This window comes from Eupeodes corollae, chromosome 1, assembly GCF_945859685.1.
Source record: "Eupeodes corollae chromosome 1, idEupCoro1.1, whole genome shotgun sequence".
Lineage (NCBI taxonomy): Eukaryota > Metazoa > Arthropoda > Insecta > Diptera > Syrphidae > Eupeodes > Eupeodes corollae.
This window is the reverse complement of record NC_079147.1, coordinates 142,505,529-142,529,905: the sequence shown is the minus strand read 5'-3', so window position 1 is coordinate 142,529,905 and position 24,377 is coordinate 142,505,529. Positions and strand designations below refer to the sequence as shown.

Here is a 24,377-nt window from a genome sequence, read left to right as displayed (position 1 = left end):
TGCACATGCACAATAAAAGGAGTCCACAAAAACACAAAAACAAACAACAACAGCAAAAAAGGAGGATAAGAAGGGGAAGGGGAACAACAATCAGGAGGCAGCACCAAAAACAGAACCACGATGATGACTGAAATTAACGTTGTGCAACATGCACCTTGACTGCATAAACAATGGATGTCATCTCTCGGCAACGCATTACAGAAAAAAAAAAAAACAAAAAAACATATAAAACTTGTCCAAAAGAAAAGCCTATAGAATGCAAACTCGGCTTAGGGAGTCGACGATGATGTTCGCGTTGCTTGTCGTCAGGTAAGTCGCATACATTTATTTTGCATTGTTTATTTATCATCATCAGCATCGTCATTATTATTGGAGGATTCCTGGGGGTAATTAGCAGAGCTATTCAGTGCATAAAATTACGAGAAAGAACTCGAAAGAATTTCACATCGCGCCAGTCTAAGATGCGTCTTCAGGTTGGCGGTTGTACCTTTATACCCTTGAAGCCAAGAACTATATTTCTTTTTTATATAAAGGTAGAAGTACATATGTCCTGTCGTCTTTATAGCTTTGTTGTTCTTCGTAACCATCGTCGTCGTCTTCATACTCATCGTCAAGGATAAATATGCAGCTCAATGTCATATTGCTTTTAAACTATTGTACATATATAAATTAACCATAAACTAAAATTAATTGAATTAAATAAATAATTCGGGTCAAATGTACAATCCAGCTAAACAACATGTTCCTATATACCCAGACTTAATGTCATATTGATATGAAGCTTCAACACAGATATAATAAAGATAATGGAAATGGGAACACATATTATGAAACTCCTTCTTATGGCTAATAAATGAAAGCAGCATATACCGCATATACAAATTAGGTCACATTTTGAATGCTAATTATACCTACAGCTGCAGTAAAAAAAAATAGCACCACGGAACATCATTATGAAGTGTACTTCGTTCTTCAAATAAAATTGTACTATGTTAAAAATCCACTAGCTTTTCATCCTTCAAAGGATGTATGCAACCAATTGGTATTAAATTCAATCCATTTCTTTCAAATTTTCAAGGAATTTTTTTTTTTAATATTTTGGCATAATTATACGTTAAAAATATTGAGTATTTGGTAACACAGTAGGTCGCGAGCTGCTCTCGAGCTCTATAAGCAGAAGGGGACTAATTAAAAGGTAAATAGCGAGCATGAAAAGCGTGTGGTCGAAGATATCGAGAGATTCAGAAGCTGAAATGATTTTCGAAAGTTTTATGGTCACTTGAAACGAAATTCACAAGTACATAAACCTCGAACCGAAAACGAAAGGACGAAAGTGAAAACATCATAGTAGAACCGCAGTCACTGCTGAGGATACGGAAGGGCCACTTCTGCAGACAGTATAACGTTGACAACGAATCGAATTCCGCTATCAGACAGGATGATTCATTTGATATAGACGACGAACGCTAACAATCATTCTTCCCGACTTAGACGAAATAAAGATTGTCATATCTAAACTGATGTCTAACTAAGCCGCTGGAGCAGATGGCTTAAATGCCGAGCTTATCAAAGTAGCTGGAGATAATTTGGTTAGGAGGACGCCCCAAATTATCTGTGAAATATGGTTTGAAGTATGCATGTGCGAGGAATGGAACCCAAGTATTGTTTGCCCGATACTGAAAAAAGGAGACCCTAAGCTGCACCAACTAAAGAGGAATCAGTCTCCTCAACATCGCTTACAAAATCTTTTCTGACGTAATATGTAAACGCCCATCGTCAACAAGCTCATGGCTCCTTATCAGTGTGGTTTTTAACCAAATATTTTGAAAAAAAATCCAAGGACATCAAATCCACACCCACCATCATCGATTTCAAAGTCAAAAAAGGCTCTTATCTCATACCTCATTCCCATTTCTACACTAGAGGCTAAGAGAGCAATTGAGTAGTAAAGCCCTCTATCGAGCAACCAAAGTGTCGCTATATAAGACCCTTATGACAAAAGCGGATGAAAGCACCTTGGGGCGTTTTGAGAGAAAAGTTCTTCGCGTGATCTACGGTATCGTATCCATAGAAGGTGAGTGGAGATGAAGATGGAACGACAAGCTATATGGGACAGCGACGACTACGTAGACTTAGCCAGAAGAATAAGAGTCAAACGACTGAAGTGGCTAAGTCAATTAAATCGATCCGGTTCTGAAAATGTTCGAACCCGTGTCCAGAGGAAAGCGCAGAAAAGTTATCCCACCCACCATGGTGTGCACAACTGAAATTATCTAGTTAGAAATCGAGCTAGATGGAGAAGTTTGTTGAGTGAGGCCCTAGTTGACACAGGACTGTAGCGCCACCTTAATTAAATAACTATTTTCTTAAACAGTTTGTTAGCGTCTTTGATTATAGTTTACAAGCTTTCGACATCAAACAACAAAAATAGATTTTCAGCCCGTTTTCGGCAATAGACCAGTTCATAATCGTCAATTGACTTAAACCCAAACACTTCCGTCTTGACTTCAACTAAAAAATTTGCAATCGGTGTTTTTATTCAGAAACATTTTTTATATGTTGTTTACTGATATAATTATAATTGTTTTCATGTTGAAAAACACACTCCCTCTAATCCTGAGATCACCCTCAAGTATTTATACTAATATTTATAAAGCTGAAGACTTTATTTGATTGTTTGTTTGTTTGCGTGTTTGTTTGTTTGTTTGAACGCTCTAATCTCAGGAACTACGGGTCCGATTTGAAAAATTCTTAAATTCTCATTTAATGAGGAAGGCTAAAAGATATATAACATCACGCTAAGACTAATATAAAAGACCAATAAAGAATGTTTAAAAATCGGCGATTTCTTTCCCATTAAAGTTTAATAGTTCTACAAACAAGTATTTTAGATCTCTGATGATTTATAATTTGCAGATATTTACGGTTGAGCTCATTAAATATTTAACATAGAAATATTTTAATCGCTAAAAACGTTTTGAGTTACAATTCAGTCCAATTTTTTTGACCGCAATTGTACTAAAGGGTGATTTTTTTGAGGTTAGGATTTTCATGCATTAGTATTTGATAGATCACGCGGGATTTCAGACATGGTGTCAAAGAGAAAGATGCTCAGCATGCTTTGACATTTCATCATGAATAGTCTTACTAACGAGCAACGCTTGCAAATCATTGAATTTTATTACCAAAATCAGTGTTCGGTTCGAAATGTGTTTCGCGCTTTACGTCCGATTTATGGTCTACATAATCGACCAAGTGAGCAAACAATTAATGCGATTGTGACCAAGTTTCGCACTCAGTTTACTTTATTGAACATTAAACCAACCACACGAATGCGTACAGTGCGTACAGAAGAAAATATTGCGTCTGTTTCTGAGAGTGTTGCTGAAGACCGTGAAATGTCGATTCGTCGCAGTTCGCAGCAATTGGGTTTGTGTTATTCGACCACATGGAAGATTTTACGCAAAGATCTTGGTGTAAAACCGTATAAAATACAGTTCGTGCAAGAACTGAAGCCGAACGATCTGTCACAACGTCGAATTTTCAGAAAAGTTGGCAGAAAATCCGCTTTTTTATCGACTAATTTTGTTCAGCGATGAGGCTCATTTCTGGTTGAATGGCTACGTAAATAAGCAAAATTGCCGCATTTCGAGTGAAGAGCAACCAGAAGCCGTTCAAGAACTGCCCATGCATCCCGAAAAATGCACTGTTTGGTGTGGTTTGTACGCTGGTGGAATCATTGGACCGTATTTTTTCAAAGATGCTGTTGGACGCAACGTTACGGTGAATGGCGATCGCTATCGTTCAATGCTAACAAACTTTTTGTTGCCAAAAATGGAAGAACTGAACTTGGTTGACATGTGGTTTCAACAAGATGGCGCTACATGCCACACAGCTCGCGATTCTATGGCCATTTTGAGGGAAAACTTCGGAGAACAATTCATCTCAAGGAATGGACCGGTAAGTTGGTAACCAAGATCATGTGATTTGACGCTTTTAGACTATTTTTTGTGGGGCTACGTCAAGTCTAAAGTCTACACAAATAAGCCAGCAACTATTCCAGCTTTGGAAGACAACATTTCCGAAGAAATTCGGGCTATTCCGGCCGAAATGCTCGAAAAAGTTACCCAAAATTGGATTTTCCGAATGGACCACTTAAGACGCAACCGCGGTCAACATTTAAATGAAATTATCTTCAAAAAGTAAATGTCATGGACCAATCTAACGTTTCAAATAAAGAATCGATGAGATTTTGCAAATTTTATGCGTTTTTTTTTTTAAAGTTCTCAAGCTCTTAAAAAATCACCGTTTACATATGCAATAAATCTTTGTATATGTGCACACATTGATTTGAAATAAAAGTGCAATAATTTTGATAATATGTAAAAGGTGTTTTTATTTTAAAAGCTTCGAGCTTATGCATAGCCAAGCTACTATACATAACCCCACAAAAAAGTTAAGCGGTGTTAGATCGCACGATCTTGGAGGACAAAATTTAATTTAAGTGAAAGGTTTTGGATCTAGAATCTTAATACTATAATTTCCCATTTCATATTTCAAAACGAATCAAAAATGTTTTAAAAAAAAAAACACTATTGCAGAAAAATGGGTGTATGCCACTCCTTCTGAGTGAAAAATCACAACTATTTTTATTTCGTCATTAATTTAAGGTCATGATGTTGTCATAACGTCATAATAAAGATAAGGATAGTTTATAGAGCCTGAGAGCAGGCGAGCGATTGGCAAACAGATCAGATTTTTGCTTCACTTACAGCGGTCTGGATACAAACGAAGGAGTCAAAGGTTCATGTCAAAGTAGGCTTCGAAGGGCAAATGGAAAGAAAAGTGAAAGCTTTCAATTCTTAAAATGTGTACGCCTTGGTAAGGTGATCAATCTTGAGAGACATATTTAAGGAGGGGAGAAACAAAGGTGATGTTGATAGATCTTGTAATGTAGAGGTTCGAAAATTGTCTTGGCTAACGTGACGAGTTGGTTTTGAGTACTATATAATCTAAGCTCTCGTTCACATACACAAGAGCTCAAGATCGCGAATAACCCCAACAGAGAGAAAAATGGGTTAATTATGGAGAAAGAATTGAAGGGCTAAAGTTTCTTTTCGGAGCAGTTTTTTCTACACCACACTGAGAAACTTTCGAGATCTTTTTAAATGTGATGCAAGAATCATGCATCAATGTAATGGACTTGACACATTTTTTGTCTTCATCAGTGTAAAGCGAGATATGGGAAATCAACTCCGTATTATCATTAATAGTGAGGATAAAAAGAAGAGGACCTAGGTGGCTATCTTGAGGTACGTCAGAGCTAGCAAAGACAAATGCTCGGAAAAGCGCATCTGAAGCTAACATTGTATAAGCGACTTTTTAGGTAAGTACACATCCATTGCAACAACAAATCCGTTTAAAGTCGAGAGTAGAAAAGTCAAAGCTTGTGTCCTTTTTTAAGCGCCGACAAAAGCGTAAGCAGCACATTGTACAAGGTTGGCAGTTGTAGACTTCCATTTCCAAAAACCTTGTTGCTTTGTTGGGGAAATGAAGATTTGCAATAAAAACTTAAAATATTGTACAAGATTCTTTCAAATAATTTTTAAATATTGTTAATGTTTGTTAATTATAAAAAAAATGTCGAAAACAAATTTTTTAAATTATGAACTTTAAAGCAATCTTATTTGAATGGTTTAAACTGAAGTTGGTGACATTGTGGATCGCTAGGTAGCTAAGCTTTTGTTTTGGAAATTCTAAAGATATGATCTACTTAAAACTTGTACTAAATTTTATAATTATTTCTAAGTGAACTAAATGGAATGATTTAGAATACTTTTCGCTTGTTTCTCTTTAGGAAAACACTAAAATATTCACTTAACACACATTAGATCTGAATCTAACATCACGCTAATTACAGATTGATGCATTGCATGTTTTAAATGCAGGCAACAAATACTAACAAAAAAAAAGTAATAACAAAAAAGAAATGTTTAAACAAATAAAAATGTAGGTAGTATTTTTTCCAGGTCGCTTGCCAAATCCCCACAAAAGCCTAACAACCGACTTTTTATTTTTAGTCAGTAGATTCTTGATGCTTATTCATTGGTTCCGAACTGCCTTCCTGTTTTGGCCTCTATTATGACCGATGTCGACGACGACGACGTCAACCCTTTCCAAGTCGTTCTCTATTCATCTTACTTGTGTTTAACAAAGACTAATGGGAGCATTATTCCTGTTTTCTTTTTTCTTACTTTATTTTATTTGTTTTTACTTCGAATTTAAGTCTCTGTCTAAAGAGATACTTTATCTTCAAGTCTGGCCACAGCAGTCAAGAAAATAAGAAGCGTGCACACGAGAAATTATCACAGTTGCATGATTATGGTGATGGTAAAGGCAATGGTAATGGGGATGGTGCTGGTGATGATGATTCTACTGTTGAGCTGATGCAGCTCGAATTCCACACGCATCCATGAGGAAGGAATTTCTGATATATAACAACACCAGAAACAAACAACAACAATACCGTAAAAAACACGAATCCGTGACTAGATTTGGCCGAGCATCTACCAAGTATCTACCAACCCACCTATGTACCTATGCCTACACCTAAAGTTGAGTCTCATAACCCAGCTAGCCCCAGCATGCACTACACTGCACTAACTCTGCACTACACATGCACATTGCAAAGTCATGTGGTTATAAGCCTGGTATACTTTGGTCTTGGGAGAATGGATGATGGTCTCAGGTCCATGCAATGGCAAAAAGAAGACTACAAATGTTAATGCAATTGCAATATGAAGCCGAGTTCTCATTACGCAAATAATTCAATTCAATCAGCTCAAACCTATATACAGGCTAAAACCGACACCATACATACGTATAACTCTCCCATAGGTATAAATACTACGTTTAATATTACGTTAAGTTTGCCGTCTCAGCGAGGTTAGGTGGGATTGGAGGAGCGGACGGTTGGCTGGCAGTGTACGGCTACGGCTACGGTTGACGGTCACCGAGAACCTTGAAGAAACCAGTTAAGCTATTCTAATGTCAATGCCATGCGAATATCTGGCCAAAAGAAAGAAAAGAGCGCAATGGAAAACAGAAAAGTGGTGGATTGGAGGCTGACAAAGAGAGAGAGAGAAAGAGAAGACATATATTATGTGTAGAACCGCCCGCCACCTTCGTAGTCTTCGCCGAGTGGAGTCCAGACCGAGACTGAAAACATGCTTCTGCTGCTGCTACTTCTATCAAACAACAACGTGCTTTTTGCCTAGCTTCGTCGCGCAGCCCCGAGCTCCTCTTAACTAAAATCCATCAAAGCCACAAAAGCTAGCTATACACCAAAGAGGGTATGAGATAACAAAAACCGTTTGTAGTTGTGTATCTATGAGTCAAGTGTAGTAGAGATACACTCTATCTACATAGATACATTTCACATAGATACACTATACAATATACATACATAGATACACTCCATCCTCCACTCACAGTCATGTATTCATGTTTTTGTTTTTGTTTTATTATTTTATTCGAGTTTTGACCCAACTTGGTAAAGACGGGTTTAGTTGGGGCTGGTTATGGTAGACGAAAGAATACGATGACTACGAAGTAAGACGACAGCGACGACGACGATAAAACAACGAAAACGAGTATACAAAGACGTCAGAGGATTGAGAAAAGCAGGCATAGTAGGTACCCTCCGCCGCCACAGCCTCACCTCCGCCGGGCCTCAGCAGCACCAGAGTTACACAATTGAGGAGACACCTCCTAAGTTAGGCGCACGTTAGCTATTTTATAATACAAACAAAAAAGATAAACTTTTCTCTCTCTCTTTCTATCTGTTTCACTTTTTCACTCACTCACAAGACGAAAATCTATATACACAACCAATGGACTAAAAAGTATATTTTTGTGTTACTAGTGCTGCCAATTATTTCGAGCCAAATGATAGTTGTTGTAAGGATAGACTTTGTACTTTTTATTTATTGTTATTATTATTTTTAGGGTTTACTACTGACGAAATAATGTTTACACATTAAAAAACCTTGGAATCGATTGGGATTGTGAATTTTTAAGAGGGTTTAAGTTGATTTTTGTTTATAATTGGGATCATTGGTTTGAATGCATATGATACAAAACAAATACAGTACATATTCCCATAGCCTAAGAGAACAGAGCTTGACACCTTTATTGGTCGATTATGGCGTGAAAGGAATCTCATCATAAGGTATCTTTTAATGTTATACAAGTTATAGTCAAGGTCAAGGTTGTAAAGTTATGTGTAATCGAATATCTGCCTACACATTTTATTGGCAGTGTTAGCGAAGGTAAAAGAGTACAAATCTATGTATAGTTAAAATAAAAGAATAATGAGCTTGTGACGCAATAACTCCTTGAACTCTTACTATGAACATAAACATGGGGTTGGGATTATTATGGAAGTTATAGAGACATTTTGGATTATAGAATTTAAACACCTTATGTCATAATAATCAGCTTTATCGAGGTATGCGCTTGGAAGAAATTTGATCTTCGAACAGGTCGAAATCTAAAAATGTTATATTAAGATATCCGTTTCGACTCACTTGGGCTGCTAATCAGGAACGTTAATAGTTGAAAAATGGTTTAGAAAATTAAAAAATGTCATGGTATCAACAAATGTTTCATTTTTAGGTCTGGAGTGATTATAAATCTTACGTAAAAAAGAGGTGGACTGTTCAATTAAAAAAGCTTTATTCAACTCGATGAAAGTCTTGTTTCAATAAGATCTTGAAAGATAGGATATGGTAATTTTGGAACGGAAAGTGTAAAAATAGATGAGAAAGTAAAGTGTGTTGAAGAAAATGTGTCCCTTTATTAAAGGCCTAGCAGTTTCCAAAAGTTTAATTTGTTCGTAAGAAATTGAAAACTGTTTAAATTGTTCAGACAAATTTCGCACTTTTGAAAAATAACAGCTGACGGTATTGCAAGCGAACATATTCGTTGAGGAAATTCTCTGAGCGAGGGCTGAATAACCTACAACTTTTTAAAAATAGAGCTTCAGGTAAAATGTGCCCTGTTAAAACTAACGTTACGAAATAATTTATTTTAAAAGTTGAAGTGTTATTTTTAACATGGAGGATTGATTTCTCAAAAGCTGGGTTAGGCTACTTTTAACCTGTTTGCGCCACCTCATTCGCACCCTTTTTCTACTGCAATGTAGTGTTAATATAGACTTGAAGACGTTCGGGGGCAGAGCGTATTGTGTTATATTTTGAATTACTCATGCCGAGAAGGCCTAACGACTCTCAACGACTTCTTCAAAAACTTTAATTGTTCACTATGCTTCTTCGATTCCAGCTTACATATGGTTACAACCTTAATTCCTCGTGTAATCAGAAATACTATCCCGAATAGGATAAGATCTATTAAACCGAAAGAAAGCTCTTACTTTGATTCGAGCTGTAAAGAGGTTATTAGGATCAAAGATGTGAGTTTACTGATTTACAAAGCCAATTCCATTAAAATAAGTTCAAACAATCTAAAAAGACTCCTTTTCGGGTACCTTTCAACGTATGGAGTACCCGGAACGTATATCTTACGGGTAACCACGTATTAATTGATTTGGGTATTACCCGGTTGAAATCAAGAGCTTTAATATTCGACGGGTTGAATTTTCGCATTAACAGAAATTACGTCAAAAAGTACTCTAATGTCTAAAAGGTGCTAAAAATGTCTGCTAATTTTAAAAAATATAATGTGCATAAAACTAGGTTACTTTTCGCTCCTACCCTCGTTTTAATGACAACACCTTGGTAAGCTCGATCAATTTAGTCAATTTGCTTGCAGCATAGTTTGCAGTTAATTTAATGCTGCCAATGCTGACATGGTTACTTATGTACTGCGTAATTAATTGTATAAGACGGTTTTCTTTCCCACTCGTGTAGTTGCAAGAGTCCTGAAATACCTTGATAGACACAGATTTGCGCATCTGCAGAACTATGCATTTCGTCTATTATTTTGAAAAGGTGTTATTAAAAGCTGGAAAAACCACTGCGGAAGCTTTTCTATCTGTCCAATTCTATAGGTCTTTTTCCGAATGGATGGAAAACAACATTTCTGCAGGCTATCCCTAAAAAAGGAGAATCCGCCCATAAATCTAACTATTGTACTTACTTCTACCCTTCTTTCCAAGATCATGGAAACACTGATAGATTTTCAGCTAAAAAAATATCTTGAAAAACGAAAGGAAAGGTCACACTAAACAGTAGAACAAATGTTACATCGTTTTGGAGAAACAAAGATTATTGCACTTGATATTTCAAAGGCATTTGATAAAGTTAAGCATCAAGCTCCCTTATGGAAAACGCTTGCATTTGGTATAAATGAATCTCTTCTTTGTTGGGTTATAAATTACCCTTCGGATAGTTCAGTACAAATAACATTGCGCCGTTCCAAATCTTATATCCACAAAATAAACGCTGGTGTGCCACAAGGTTACGTTTTTCCTCCGACACTCTTTCTTACTTTAATAAATGATCTTTTAAGTTTCATTGCTTAGCTGATCCCTTTTTCTTTTGGTTTGGTACTTTAAAGAAAGCGAATGATAAGTTCTGCTGTCGTAAAAAGGGAACCCTTTCCCAAGGCCACTTTCCATGTGTGGTACTTGTATGGAGAAGACTCAACAGCTTCCAGTTCTAGGTATTTTCGTCACAAACTATCTCTGGTAGAGTGATCACTTAGATAAGACATCGCCAAAAACACTGCTAAGTTCTTTAGTTTTTATGACAATACTGAACTGGTTATAATTTACGAAGCATTTATTCTTTCGAAACTCGAGTATTTGAGTCTTTTGGATAGAATTGAAGAGGAAACTTTTAAAATGATAGGCTATCGTCCTCTTACTGAGACATTTGCTTCTCTTGAATACCTCCGTAAGGTCTCATGCCTAATCATTATTATTTCGATATTTTCAAAAACAAGGCTCTAGTACAAAAGGCGATTTCAATCCCACCCATATTAATAAAAGATCAGCATTTTAACTTTGAGCTCAATTTAGGACGTACTATTAGGAATAAGGATTCTTTCTTAAGTCGCGCGGCATGAATGTAGAATTCTTTACCTGCCTCAATATTCAAACTTCGGCACTGACATTTGACAAAAAGAAAAGAGTTGATATTCAACATTTTTCCGAACCACATCTATTCGTTCGGTAAATTTAAAAACTACCTTTAAGACAGTTTCAAGCTTGAAATTTAGAACAATGATAATCTAAGAATCAATAAAAAAGGGATTCATTATAAAATGAGAAAGGCTCTTGGAGAAATTCTATATCATCATGAAGCAGTTAAGATTGATTTTTAATAGGAATTCAATAAATTTTGTTTTAAAATTAGACATTCTTGAAATCTCTCCTTTTTGTAAAAAATTGGATAACCTACTTAATCTGCATTATGCATACGTATTTTTTTAAATTTTTTCTTGGTATATAAAATTTTATTGCATATGCGCTGTCAATTCAATTCTGAAAATGACATTATTATTATTGTCTTCTAAAGAATTACTCTGTGCTTCTTTTGTCTTTTTTTCTGTTGAGTTTTTTAAGTCTAGGTTGTGCTTGTGGCCTAATTTAAACAATACAAATCTCATTCAATACAAATCAGTTTCAGTGTCTACAAAATTGTTCTCATAAGTAGGTACACTTGGATGTCAACAAAAGAATATTTGTATGTGTATAAATGGTGTTAAAAAAGAAACTTTTGTTAAATAAAACAAAAAAAAACTAAAAACTATTAACAAAACGAAAACGCGTAAAAACAGGTATAAATATATTCTTATAGGCATAATACCTATGGCGCCAACCTACGAACAACCAACGCGACTTGTACAGGATACAAACAAAAAATCCCAGACAAAACGAAAAAAGTAACTAAAATGCAATTCCTGAGAATATATAGAAGCTTACATAGGACAAAAGCGGCAATGTAAACTATAACTTCAACTCCCGACTCCTGACTCTCGAGACTCCAGCATCGATTACATTATAGTATCTTGTTACAAAGTAAAGTAGGTAAAGTACACACACTGAAACATTAATATATGCAATATTTTAAAGTTTTTGTACATCCTAAATGTCTGCTTTTTTCAATCTCTCTCCTCCTAAGACTTGAGCATTTTTAAGATGACGTAAGACGAAAGTTACATTCATAAATGAATACATTACATAATATCCTCCTTTTATGAGGCGCTGTTACCACCGCGCCACCACCTTTCAGCAAGTTGAGGATTACAATTTTTGGCAACAAAACAGTCGTCTTATTTTCTTGAAACTAAGAATTAAGAAGAGGTCCATATAGGTAGATGTGTAGGTATAAGTCCAACAGTGAGTAGCGCAGGAACTTTAAAAGTGAAATTAATTTTAAGGAGCAGTCCCATGGCGAGCGGTGTATTTTCTTAATGAATTTAAAAAAAGAGGAAGAACTATACGTCATACTTATAATTGTCACTTACATATTTGTCTTTGGCTTTGTAAACATTTTAAGGCAAAAGTAAAGAAAAAATTTAAACTGTCCGAAACTAAATTACTGCCAAAAATTCGAGCAATTTTTCGTCTTCTTTAAAGTGTGTCTTGGGTATGCACTTAACTATAACTGGCTGAAACGTAAAAACTGTTGGCAAATGGGCTTAAACAAAAAAGTAATAAAAGGTTAAAGTAATAAAAGGTTACAACGCATTGAGTTATATTGGGAAACAAAAGTTGTAAAGATGGTGGTGGAGTTCAGACTTTAGACATTTTAAAGATTAAGAAAAATTATCTTTAAAATAATTCTTCTTCTCAACTGAAGTCTTTTAGTTTCAATAATTGGCGTTATGTATCTTAACCATTACGATTGTTATGTCTTATCATCATGTCACTCGTATTTCATAGCGAATTAAGGCTTCAAAAAAGTTGAACTGTAGGAATTGGATATTTTTAGAATACTTCAGTTGTGATTAGAGGATTTAGAGTACAAAAACTTCATATCGCTTTAGCAGGGACATGTTGACTTTGACAGCATTTGGCGGCGATATTGTTTTTTTTTTTTTTAACTTCCCGTAGGAAGTTATTGTAATGGGTACGATTAGTGAAATAGAAAATTTTGAAATTTCAAGGTCCCTGGAGTCGAAATAAAAGATTTTTAGAAAGATGCCTGTGCGTCCGTATGTTCGCGACGTTTTTGTCGTCTTCCATAGCTAAAGAACCGGAAGAGATATGGACTTCAAATAAATTTTGTTATACAGATAATAAGGCACAAAGATGCAAAAAGGGCTCTCAAGAGAATTGCTTGAGTGGTTTTTTTTATCATAGCAGTTTGAAAAAAGGTGAACATTTTATATCGTATTTAATATTTTTTGAAAACAAAAATTCAACTAACGTCACTTCGAAAAATTTACGAATAAAAAATAGTTTTATCTCCAAAACAATTGTGTGCAACAAAAATAACGTTTTTAACATCTGGTAAGATTTTGAGTAAAATCGAATTGACAGTTTTTTGTATAAAAAATAAAGCCTAAAAAAACATTACTCAAAGTTGGTAAAAATTGATTTTCGACTCAAATATCTCTTCAAAACATCGAGATATTGGCTTTAAACTATCTTTATCTTTTAAAAAATATTGTTGTCAACATTTAGTAAAAATTTGAGAAAAATCGAATTGACAGTTTTTTTTTTATAAAAAATGAAAACTTAAAAGGAAATTTAACAAAAGTTGGTAAAAATTGATTTTCGACTCAAATATCTTTTCAAAATCTCGAAATATTGGCTTTAAACTACTTTTATCTTTTAAAAAAAGATTGTTGTCAACATTCATTAAAATTTTGAGAAAAATCAAATTGACAGTTTTTTTTACAAAAAATAGAAACCTTACAAAAAAAGTTAAAGCGTTGAGCAACATGTGGAAATAGTTGCACTTTATGTACACGCGTTTTGATCTTTTTATGGCGTACATGTTCGTCCTTCCAAGTTGACTATTCAACATTTGGAGGCCGAATTCGAGCGCACCGGCTCAGGGAACAATCAGTTAATCAACCAATCAACCCAAAATCTACCGAATCCGAGGCTGTCAATTTCGTGTTGTTCACAAGGACTTTGCCTATCGCTGACCAAAACTTGGATAGTTTTGCGGCGTCTTTTGGGCCTGAACCTATAAAAAATCTAATTGATCCAGGTACTAAACTCAAAAATTAATACGCAACGTCGTCGTGCGTTTGGAGCAGTTGGAATTGGTAAATGGCAAAATTGTCGAATTTGGGACAACACTAACCCACGCGAGATTTACAAGCGAGGTGTGAATGGAGGTCTATGCGAATAAGCCGAAAATCACACCATTGGTCCAATTCAGCCTGAATTATGGGCGAAAACTGGACCTTTCGAATGCGCGAATAGATATATACTGACTTGAAACTTTTTCTAAAAAAGGGTGGTTAGATTTTTAGGACGGATATTTAATGTAAACCACACCTAAACGTCAAGTTTTTTTCTGTATTTATTTGACATTTCTCTACTTCAGAATAACTCGATTTGAACCTAGAGAAATACACAATAAAGAAATGCGTAACAGTTATTCAGGCCTATTATGAAAATGAGTAATCAAATCAAAATGCAAACCGTGCACTTTGTGATTTTTTCAGTCAATTTATCCGTCCAAATGTGCGTAGAATAGGAAAAATCGTGGACAAAATGTGAGCAAACCGGGTCTGCAGAAAATGTTGCGACTATTTCCGATAGTGTGGCTGAAGAACCATCCACCTCAAAACGTCGAAGTTCAAGGTCCAATTGGCTCAAGAACTTAAGCTTTTTGACTTTTTGAGAATGGTAGCAAGAAATGGAAACAGTGGATAATCAATTTTCGAGCAAAATTATCTTCAGTAATCAGGCACCTTGTCACCTCAGTGCAATGGATTCGTCAATAACCAGAATTGCCGAATTTGGACGTATGGTATTCCATTAATAACTTTCGAAAAATGGACTGGCTGTTTCTTCGGGCCGTAGTTTTTCCAAAATGAGTCCGGTCAGGTAGTTACTGTAAATGGTTTTTGCTATCGCAAGATAATGACGAACTTTTTTTTATGGAAGATATAGATGTAGACGATTTGTGGTTTCAACAGGAGGGTGCCAAATGGCACAAATCTAACGAAACAATTAAACGACAAATTAAATGGTTGTGTTGGCCGCTAAGATCATGTCATTTGACACCGTCGATAAGCCAGCAACAATACCTGAGCTAATGAAAGAGAAAATTTGACAAATTAGCAGCGCAGATACTCCATTATGCCTAAGCATCATGGACAAGGCGTGCTGTCGAGGTCGCGGCGGCCATTTGGACTATATTTTGTTCCATGCATAATTGAACAATACCAATATTATCATAACAAAAACAAATTACAGTAAATTCCCGAATAATTTGTGTTTTATTTAAAATCAACATCGGCCCTTAAAAAAAAACCAGCCTTTATTTTAAAAACTTTAGTTTTTAGACTTGGTACTTAAAAAAGCTTATTTTTAGTTTTGAACACTTGTAATTCTTTAAAAAATGTTCAAGACAATAATTTTAAAACATTACATGTATTAATTATTAACAACAATTATGAAGAAGAAAGTCTTGAAAGACTCGAACAAAATTCACCAAAAGCTATCGAGCAGATTATTTCTATATTTTTGGAAGCATTGGTTTGGTTTGGTTTAAGAGAAAAGCAGAAATTGAGGAAGTCTACCTCGACTCCCTGACGCCACTGATGCTTTTGTTAAATTTTTAAATTTGCATACACAAACATTGTATATTTTTAGAAAATAATCAATGTTTTCAAAACTAGGGCACCAAGTAGCAATCTAGAGTTTTTATTCTTTGTTTTTGAGCTGCTATAACATCTTTTTTTCTTGTTTTAAAACCTGTTCACATTTTTTGGCAAACAATAAATCCAAAGCACAAAATTTATTACAGTATGAACGAAGAAAAAAAAAATTAGAACTAAATTTGAAAAACTCACTTGAATCCTTTGTCATCATCGATTCCATTGACAACAACACCATTTGTCGTGGTAACTTGGTCGTCCTTCTTTAAGCCATTTGTATCAAACGGAGAATTAGCCTTTTCTTTGTCATCATGATTCTGAAAAAGAAAACAAAAACACAAATAAAATACATGATAAATATATACATATGTACATATTTTATTTTTACTTTTTTTAAAATGAAATTTTTCGATAAAATATAAAGATTGTTTTCTTCTTATTTTATGTGAATGAAGTGAGAGTGTGTATTTTGTTTGCCAATAAACATAAAATCACGGTTATTTCGCAGCCCACCCTTTTTATATATTTTGTATTTATTTCTGAGCAGGATGTGAATATATCGATCGGGACAGAATTTTGTGTTTTTTTTTTTGGTTATTTCGAGGTCAAATAAATATTTACATGCATCACGAACATATGTAAAGTACAGTACAGACATGCGGAGGCGACGAAACGGACGACGACGAGACAAAATAATGAAGAATTTTCCCTAAATGAATCTTGATATATGGGTTGGGGTAGTGCGAGAACATAAATTGGAGTCTTGTTTTAAGAAAATAATTCTGATTTCCAATATTTTTTAAAATTATTTCTATTTCATCACTTTTGAAAGTTTTAAAACAAAGGGGTTTGTTTTTTGGTCGTCTTGTTTTCAATCTGGCAATACTTTTTTCAGAGTTGGTCTTTTTGACAGCTGTCACTTGATTTTTGTGCAGTTTAGTTTCTCATTTTACGATTAGATTTCATCATGAACAACGTTTTCAAATCGAAAACATTTGCTATGAATATAATGGTCAGGTTCTGTGTCCAAGATTCGGTCGACATAATCACTCAACGATGAAGCTCATTTAAGAAAGATTTCCGTATTTAAAGTGATCAGAATCCACAATCCACAAATCACACCGCCGCTGTTACATACATTTGAGTCGCTCTATGGGCATTGGAAATCATCGGTCTATATTTTTTTCAAAAATGAATCCGCCACGATCAATGACTTTTTCGTACTTGAATTGGAGGATGATGATTATGATGGCGCTGCAAGTCATACAATCAACGAAACAATCAATTTATTAAACGAATCTTTTGGTAGGCTCAAAAACCGATGACGATGACGGGGTAAGTGGAGGCGTGTTTCGTCTTTCCAATCACTGTAGCTTTCATCCAAGCAGAACTTCTGGCCATCAAGGAAGCCCTATCTTGGCTCTACAACCCAGATGCTTATCTTCTCATGTAGTCAAGCTGCAAACAAATCATTGGACTTTATCTCAAACAACTCACCAACTGCTCGAAACTGTTTATCATATCTTTTGGAGACGGTAGATCAGTTCAATATCCACCTTGTTTGGGTGACTGGTCACAGACACATTCCAGTAAACCGCAAAGCTGACGAACTTCCTCAAAATGGGTATAGTTTTCCATTGGAATGGCAACAAATCCAAAATCGGAAAACTCCATTACTCCAACCTTTTCGACTTGGAGCTAATGCAAACATTTTTTAGAGAAGTTGCATAGATGAGGTAGAAGATGAGACAGTGTCTCACTTTATATGTTCATGTCCTGCAGTGTCACAAAAACGAAGACTAAAGCTTAAAAGATTTTATTATAATGATCCTAGTGATCTAAGAAAATCTGACATCTATAGCTTGCTCTGCCTGGTTCAACGAGTAAGGTAGATCTTAAAATCCATGCGGTAACACAACCGCGTTAGTTTTCCCGCCAGTAGCTATTTTAGCATAACCTATATCTTTGTTAGTTCTTTAAATATGGTCATCTTTTTTAACATTTCTGGCGTCGTGGGACTGTGGCGTGGCCTCCACGATCATGTACATAAACACCTCTGGCAGCCACTTCCTCGAAACAATTTTTTAATACATAATGGCAAATCCTTACCCTTATAATAAAGCTACACTTCTGACAATGATGTTTTATTTTATTCGTTTTAATTCTTTTTTGAAACCACACGTATCAAGACAATATTTGTAGTAAAAAATCCATTTTTTGGAAAATTTAAAATTAAAAGAAATCTGAGTTTTCGAGTAAGGAATATGATTTTTTTTGACTTTTTTGACATTCGAAAAACTTTATGAATTCTTATAAGTTTTTTAATGTTTAATCGTGACATAGACTTTGCAATTTCTCGCTCCTAAAAAACGTGCTACTTTTTAGTTCTGATAATTGGTGCGATTAGCCTTAGTCACTTAAGGCTTTAGTCTTATTCTTAACCTAGTTTTGTTAAATTTTTAATTTTTTTTTTCCAAATTTCCAAGGCTAACGATGGATAACGTACCAATTTATTTTGACAAGTCTTTCAGAAGTGAAAATTCTGGTATTTGAAAGTTTGTGTTTGCGGGAACTCGATTCGCAAACCAGAATTTGGTAGTCTTGAAGAATGGAGTTTTTTAAAACCAAGGTAGCAAACATGGCAATTTTGAGGTTACCTTAAGTAGAGGAAGATCAGATACAAACATATTAAAAAGTATGGGCCAAAGTACCGGTACGCCGGACATTGTATTATGTATGAATAAAGATTCAATATAACCATTAACTTTCTATCGGACAGAAAGCTTTGAATAATTTGTATTGTTCGCATTGTAAACTCTAAGGACTTGTGATTATGAACCAATACCTTATCCCAGACTCGACTTTTTTCATTGATTACCTTTTCTAACAAGTTGCTTACACAAAAAGCAACCTAATAGGCCTACAACCTATACCTAGGTTAAACCGGTTTAATGATTGATGCTGTTTTCCAAGACTCTGGGAAATAGAACCGTCTAAGACAGACATTAATAATAATTGTTTGATCTTTAATAACACTCAAAGATTTTATTTATTTAAGTAACTTGTTTATGTCGTCAAGGATAGGTGACTTTTCTATTGCTTGATTTTATATAGGGTATGCCATCTAACGTTAGTGCTTTTCGTGAATGGTTACACTTAGCTCATGTCTAATTTGACAGATATATAGTTTTATCCTTCCGCTGAAGGAATATGGTTGTGTATACGCTTGAACAACGCTAACGATTAGAGAAGATGCCGATTTTGCCAAAAAAAAATCATCTTTTCAGATTATGTTCACTTTGATCTTGGGGGATTTAGACAAGCAACATTGGCGCATTAGGTGCAAAGAAAACCCGCTCGCATACATTGAAGAGCCGATGCACCCAAAACGAGTCACTGTTTGGAGCGGATTTTGGTCCAGAGGCATGATTGGGCCAGTTTTCTTCGAAAATGAGCAAGGAGTGGCCATTACAGTCAATGGAGATCGTTATCGGGTCCGTTGAACAAATATTTGCTCACAAAAATTGAAGAGGAGGATATTGCAAACATTTGGTTTTAACAGGACGGCGCGCGCTACATGCCACACTGCTGAAGCTACACTCGATGTTTTTATAGCATTTGCATATAAAAAAAGTTATTTTGCGGACCCAACATAAGTTAACCTGCCTTAGTGTGATTCGCCAACTGATTGTGATATAGTTGCCATGGAATTATTAACTTCACGAGTAGTATAAAACTCACTTAAGTGAATTGGTATTCGAAAAATGTGTAGCTTATCCAATGGAGGGTGTTAATAGTTATGATATGAACAACTGTTTCTAAAATTATAATAGTGGCAAGCTATAACCTCTATTTTTTATCAATTTCTAAACCTTCTAAAAAGGGTTAACTTGCTTTAAAAAAAAGGAAAGTAGTTCTTGAATTATATTGTGACTAAAATAATGTTTCTTTTAAAAAACGTATTTTTTACTATATCAAAAAAATATGTTTTTTTTTTCAAATTTGTACTTACTTTATCATTGTCATCAAATTTCAATGCTCGCAAACGAGGCTCCAAACCTGACAATGGGCTCTCTTTATTTGTTGGAGAACCACCAAGTACGTATTCAACCATTTTTACACCTAAGCCGCTTGTTGAATCGCGGGGGCTGAAAATAAAAGAAAAATTAATAAGTAAAATAAATTCAATTTCGTTTACAAATAAAAATTGTAATTAAACAAACTTATTTTTCATCAATAATAATATAAACTAATATAAGGTCTTAAAACAAATAACTTTAAGTTTAAATTATATTTATAGCTGCGAATTTTAGAAAAAAGGTTGTTATTAAATCAAATTTTTAACCGTTTTTGTGGGCTTGTAAAAGTTGGAATACTTTTAGTTCTACACCAAACTCGCACCGACTTTTCTAGAACTATTATGGCGGGTTTTCCGTTTGTATTTAATCTTAATACTTCTCTTATTTAAAGTTTCCTTTATCAGAGTTGAGCTAAGACATAATATCGTTTATTGCTTAAGATTAAAATTTTAACGAAGGCGCTGGAGTTAATGTACTACCCAAACCATCCGAGTTAAAAAGCCCTAATATTTCCAGAATTTTACTTTTAATCTAACCACTCCTGTAGATTGTACATAGGCTATCGCAGTGAGGACATTGGAATAAAATTGTAGTTTGAAAGCTGAATGAAGTATATCAAAAATATGCTCTCTAATGCTCTTAGTTAAGCAAAATTTAGGCAACTCCTTAAACTGTAAAAGCACAGGCTGTTTAAGATTTGTATGAAGTAAACGGGAGATCTAATTCAAAAGAAGTTTCAATTCTTGATTTTTTTTTTAATAATATCTGTCGGTTGAATTGTTTTTCAACTTTAACCTAAGTAGTCCAGTTATTAACAAGTGACAAAAAGTCCCCTAAAATTCCAAGTAAGCATAAGAAGTTATTAAGAATTTTTGTCAAAAAGGTCCTGTAAATTCTCTAGAAGACTTGTAAAGCAATGCAAACTTTTAGGAATGCGATCTTTTATGGGAATACGATCTTTTGGGAATTCAATCTGTTGAAAATTCAATCTATTGGGATTTCAATCTCTTATGACTTCAATAAAAATAAAGCATTCGTTGAATCTCCCTAAAGATTAAGACTTAAAAATATGCGAAATTTGCGATATTTGACCTTCAAAAGATTACAATCAATTTTCTTCAATTATTTGATTGTAATCAATTGATTCGACTCATTTGAGACTTCATGCAATCTTTGCATCAACTTGAAGTGAACATCTATCAAGAGCTAAGGTTATGGTTTTTCAATATATTTACAGAAAAAGCAAGAAACTCTAAAGGATATAACCCTTAATCAGAGGGGATGTACATAAGTTTTTTGAGCTTTGCAACTTAATTAGGTTCAGCGTAATGAATGGTACAAGTGATTCGGATAAAAGTGGCGAATTCACTTTAGTAGGCCAACAAGGCTTTTCAGCAGTTGAGCCTAGTAAATGGAGTGTGGATTTAAAAAGTTCATGATTTGGAAGTTTTGAGTATGCAGCTTTCGGACATACGCCACTTTCAGTTAAACTTATAAAGAACGAAACTTTAATAAAAAAAGAGAACAAAACGTCGAAATATCGTCAGAATATTAATTGGGATCTTCAAGTCTAAGAAGGTTTGAGTATAGGGGACATTGAAAAAATAATAAAAAACTCGTATCCGTCATGTAGACAAACGCCTGCTGTTATGACGCTGAATGTGAAGCAGCCGAAAACAAAACGACCAATATTTCAAAAGGCTTTTTATGTATGCTAAAATAAAAAATATACAAAGAATCCATAAGATCCTTAATGGGAAATGTCAAATCATTGACATCATTTATTTGATTCTGAAAAACAACCTTTAAGGCTTTCATAAAGATTTATTGATGCCGATGCACGCAAAACACTTTTACAAAGATGAAATTCTGGAGGCTGTTATAACAGAAGAAGAAGTATGCGTAACTGTTAACAAGCTCAAAGATAGAATTGCGGAATTAAGGAAATATAACTGCGGTGTATAATGGTGAAGAAAGTTCGGATTTTGTTTAACAAAAATGGGAGTAAAACAGGGATGTTCCTTGAGTCCATATCTGTTTTCCCTGTTATTTATTTATTATTATAATTCGTTAAATACTAACGTTAACAATTCTTATCAATATAATATATATTTAAGATCTAAATACTTATAGTTTTTATATTATCATTTGGTGAATCAATACAAGAGCGAAATTGATTATAGCTTTCAATTAATTGATTTTAGGGGCTATGTACATCATAGTTTGATCTTATAAAATTAGTATTCGATGGTTTCTGGATTCTTATACTTGAATGACTAAAACTAAAGTTTAAACTACCAAGAACTGATGGTGATGACATTTGTCCGTTTATTATTCAATCAATAAAAGAAAACTGCAAGTACATCCTATGATTTCTCAAAGAAGGAAGATTTATGAGAGAAAGTCTTTGTGAATAAGGCGGTAATGTTTGAATATCATGAATTGTCTGAAGATTTAACCATTTCTGGAATTGCTGATACTTTAGCATTTTCTAATATTGACGAAACAGTTTCAATTTTGTATAAGATCCTAAATAATTGTTTAGAAAAAAATCTTCCTTTTAAGAAATTAAGAAATACTAACTTTAACCACCCTTGGCACACAAAAGAATTGCTTTAACTTCGTAACAAAAGAAATAAGGCATGGAAAACTTATCTCAAAACTCTTTCTCCAAACAACTTCTCTGTTTATGTTGAATTATTTAATGAATTTAAGTCTCTTTCTTATCTTTTATACGTTTGTTATGTTACTGATATGGGCACCTCTTTGAAAGAGAATCCCAAAAAATTTTGAAAACTTGTAAACTTAAAGAAAATAATCAGAAGGCTTTTCAGTTAACTTCACTTACAAGAACCTTTCGCTAGATAAAACTGTTGATATCTGTAACGCTTTCGCAACAAATTTCCGTGAGTCATTTGTTGATAGCTCTGAAGAAGTTGACGAAGTATATTTTCATAATCTTCTCTCCTTTCCGCAAACTAGCTGTAGTCACAGGCTACAGAATACGGTCCTTGATCCCGATGGTATTCCCCCGATAGTACTAAAAAAAAGTGTAGTAATGCTTTAGTTGAACCCCTTGCGTTCTTATTCGAACTTTCTCTAAAAACTGGCAAATTTCCCAGTATATGGAAGAAGTCATTTCTAACACAAATTTTTAAGAAAGGTAACAAGTCGGATATAACAAACTACAGGCCCATTGCAATGCTCTTAAATTGTTTGAACAAGTTGTTTGTGAAAGTGCAGCGTTATTCAGTAAAAATCTCATTTGCGAACAGCAACATGGTTTTGTGAAAAAAGGTCAACCGTTACTAATCTCCTCACATTTTCAAACATATGTTCAAACGCTTTAGAACAAGGCCAACTAGGCCGCGGAATTATTTTATTTTAACTCAAAGCTCTTGGTTTTCCACCATTTTTCTTTGATTGGATCAAATCATACCTTGAAAACAAATCCTATAAGGTAAAATTTTGAAATTGTCTTTCAGAACCTTTTACTGCTCAATCTGGTGTTCCCCAGGGAAGCCATCTTAGCCCTTTTCAGTTCATCTTGTCTATTAACGACGTATCGTCATGTCTACTTTCAAGTGAAGTTCTCATTTTTGCTGATGACTTGAACATTTTTAAGATTATAAAGACCACCCATGATCGTATCCTTTTCCAAGAAGACATTGATAGTTTCACATTTTGGTGTGGGAAAAATAGCCTTGCCCTCAACCTTTAAAATGCCGGACGATAACTTTTACTAAAAAACGAGTCGTTAGTGTATTTGATTATTGTATATCACAGCAAAAGCTTTGTCGCGTCTCCACATTTAAAGATTTAGGTGATTATTTCTGTTCTACCTTAGAGTTTACACATCACATTAATTTTATTGTCAATAAGGCAAGTTCCATGCTTGGATTTATAAAACGCTGGGCAAAGGAGTTCAATGATCCCTATGTTACTGTTTCTTTGTACAGTTGCCAAGTTCGTCCTCATTTTGAAAATGCATCGCAAGTATGGACTCCTTATTACGAAATTTATAGTATTGAATCCTTGGGAAGATTCTTATGATCTGCCTCCCAATGAACATCGTATTCAGCTTCTTCAATTGTAATCTCTCCATCAAAGGAGTGTTAATAATGATTTAATATTTCTGAATATTGTGATATGAAAATTTTCTTCTGCGTGCAATTATGCAATGGAAGAGATGTCAAAAATACAATCTATGATCTCATCGCCAAATTAGACGAATAACATTGACTTGAATGTATCTTTTTTCTTTTAATATATTTAATAAAGCACCAGAAGAGATATCGACTTCAAATAATTTTTGTTATACAGATAATAATGCTGAAAGATGCAAGAAAATTGCATGAGTGGTTTTTTTTACCAAAAAATGTTGAGACAAATCGGTTTGACAGTTTTTTTTTTACCAAAAAATAAAAACTTAAAAGAAAATTTAACAAAAGTTAGTAAAAGTTGATTTTGGACTCACATATCTTT

The 24,377-nt window shown here is 34.4% G+C and overlaps 1 protein-coding gene across 3 annotated transcripts in view; it reads right to left on the bottom strand.

Annotated features, from left to right (window-relative positions):
* Positions 1 to 24,377, bottom strand: part of LOC129953400 (maternal protein pumilio) — a 582,858-nt gene that overhangs the window by 466,088 nt on the left and 92,393 nt on the right. For all 3 annotated transcript variants that reach the window (XM_056066582.1, XM_056066599.1, XM_056066592.1), the window contains exons 5-6: positions 19,826 to 19,961; positions 16,009 to 16,130 (exon numbers count right to left, since the gene is read on the bottom strand). In XM_056066582.1, the coding sequence (XP_055922557.1) occupies positions 16,009 to 16,130; positions 19,826 to 19,961 (258 nt within the window). The remainder of the gene's footprint in view (positions 1 to 16,008; positions 16,131 to 19,825; positions 19,962 to 24,377) is intronic.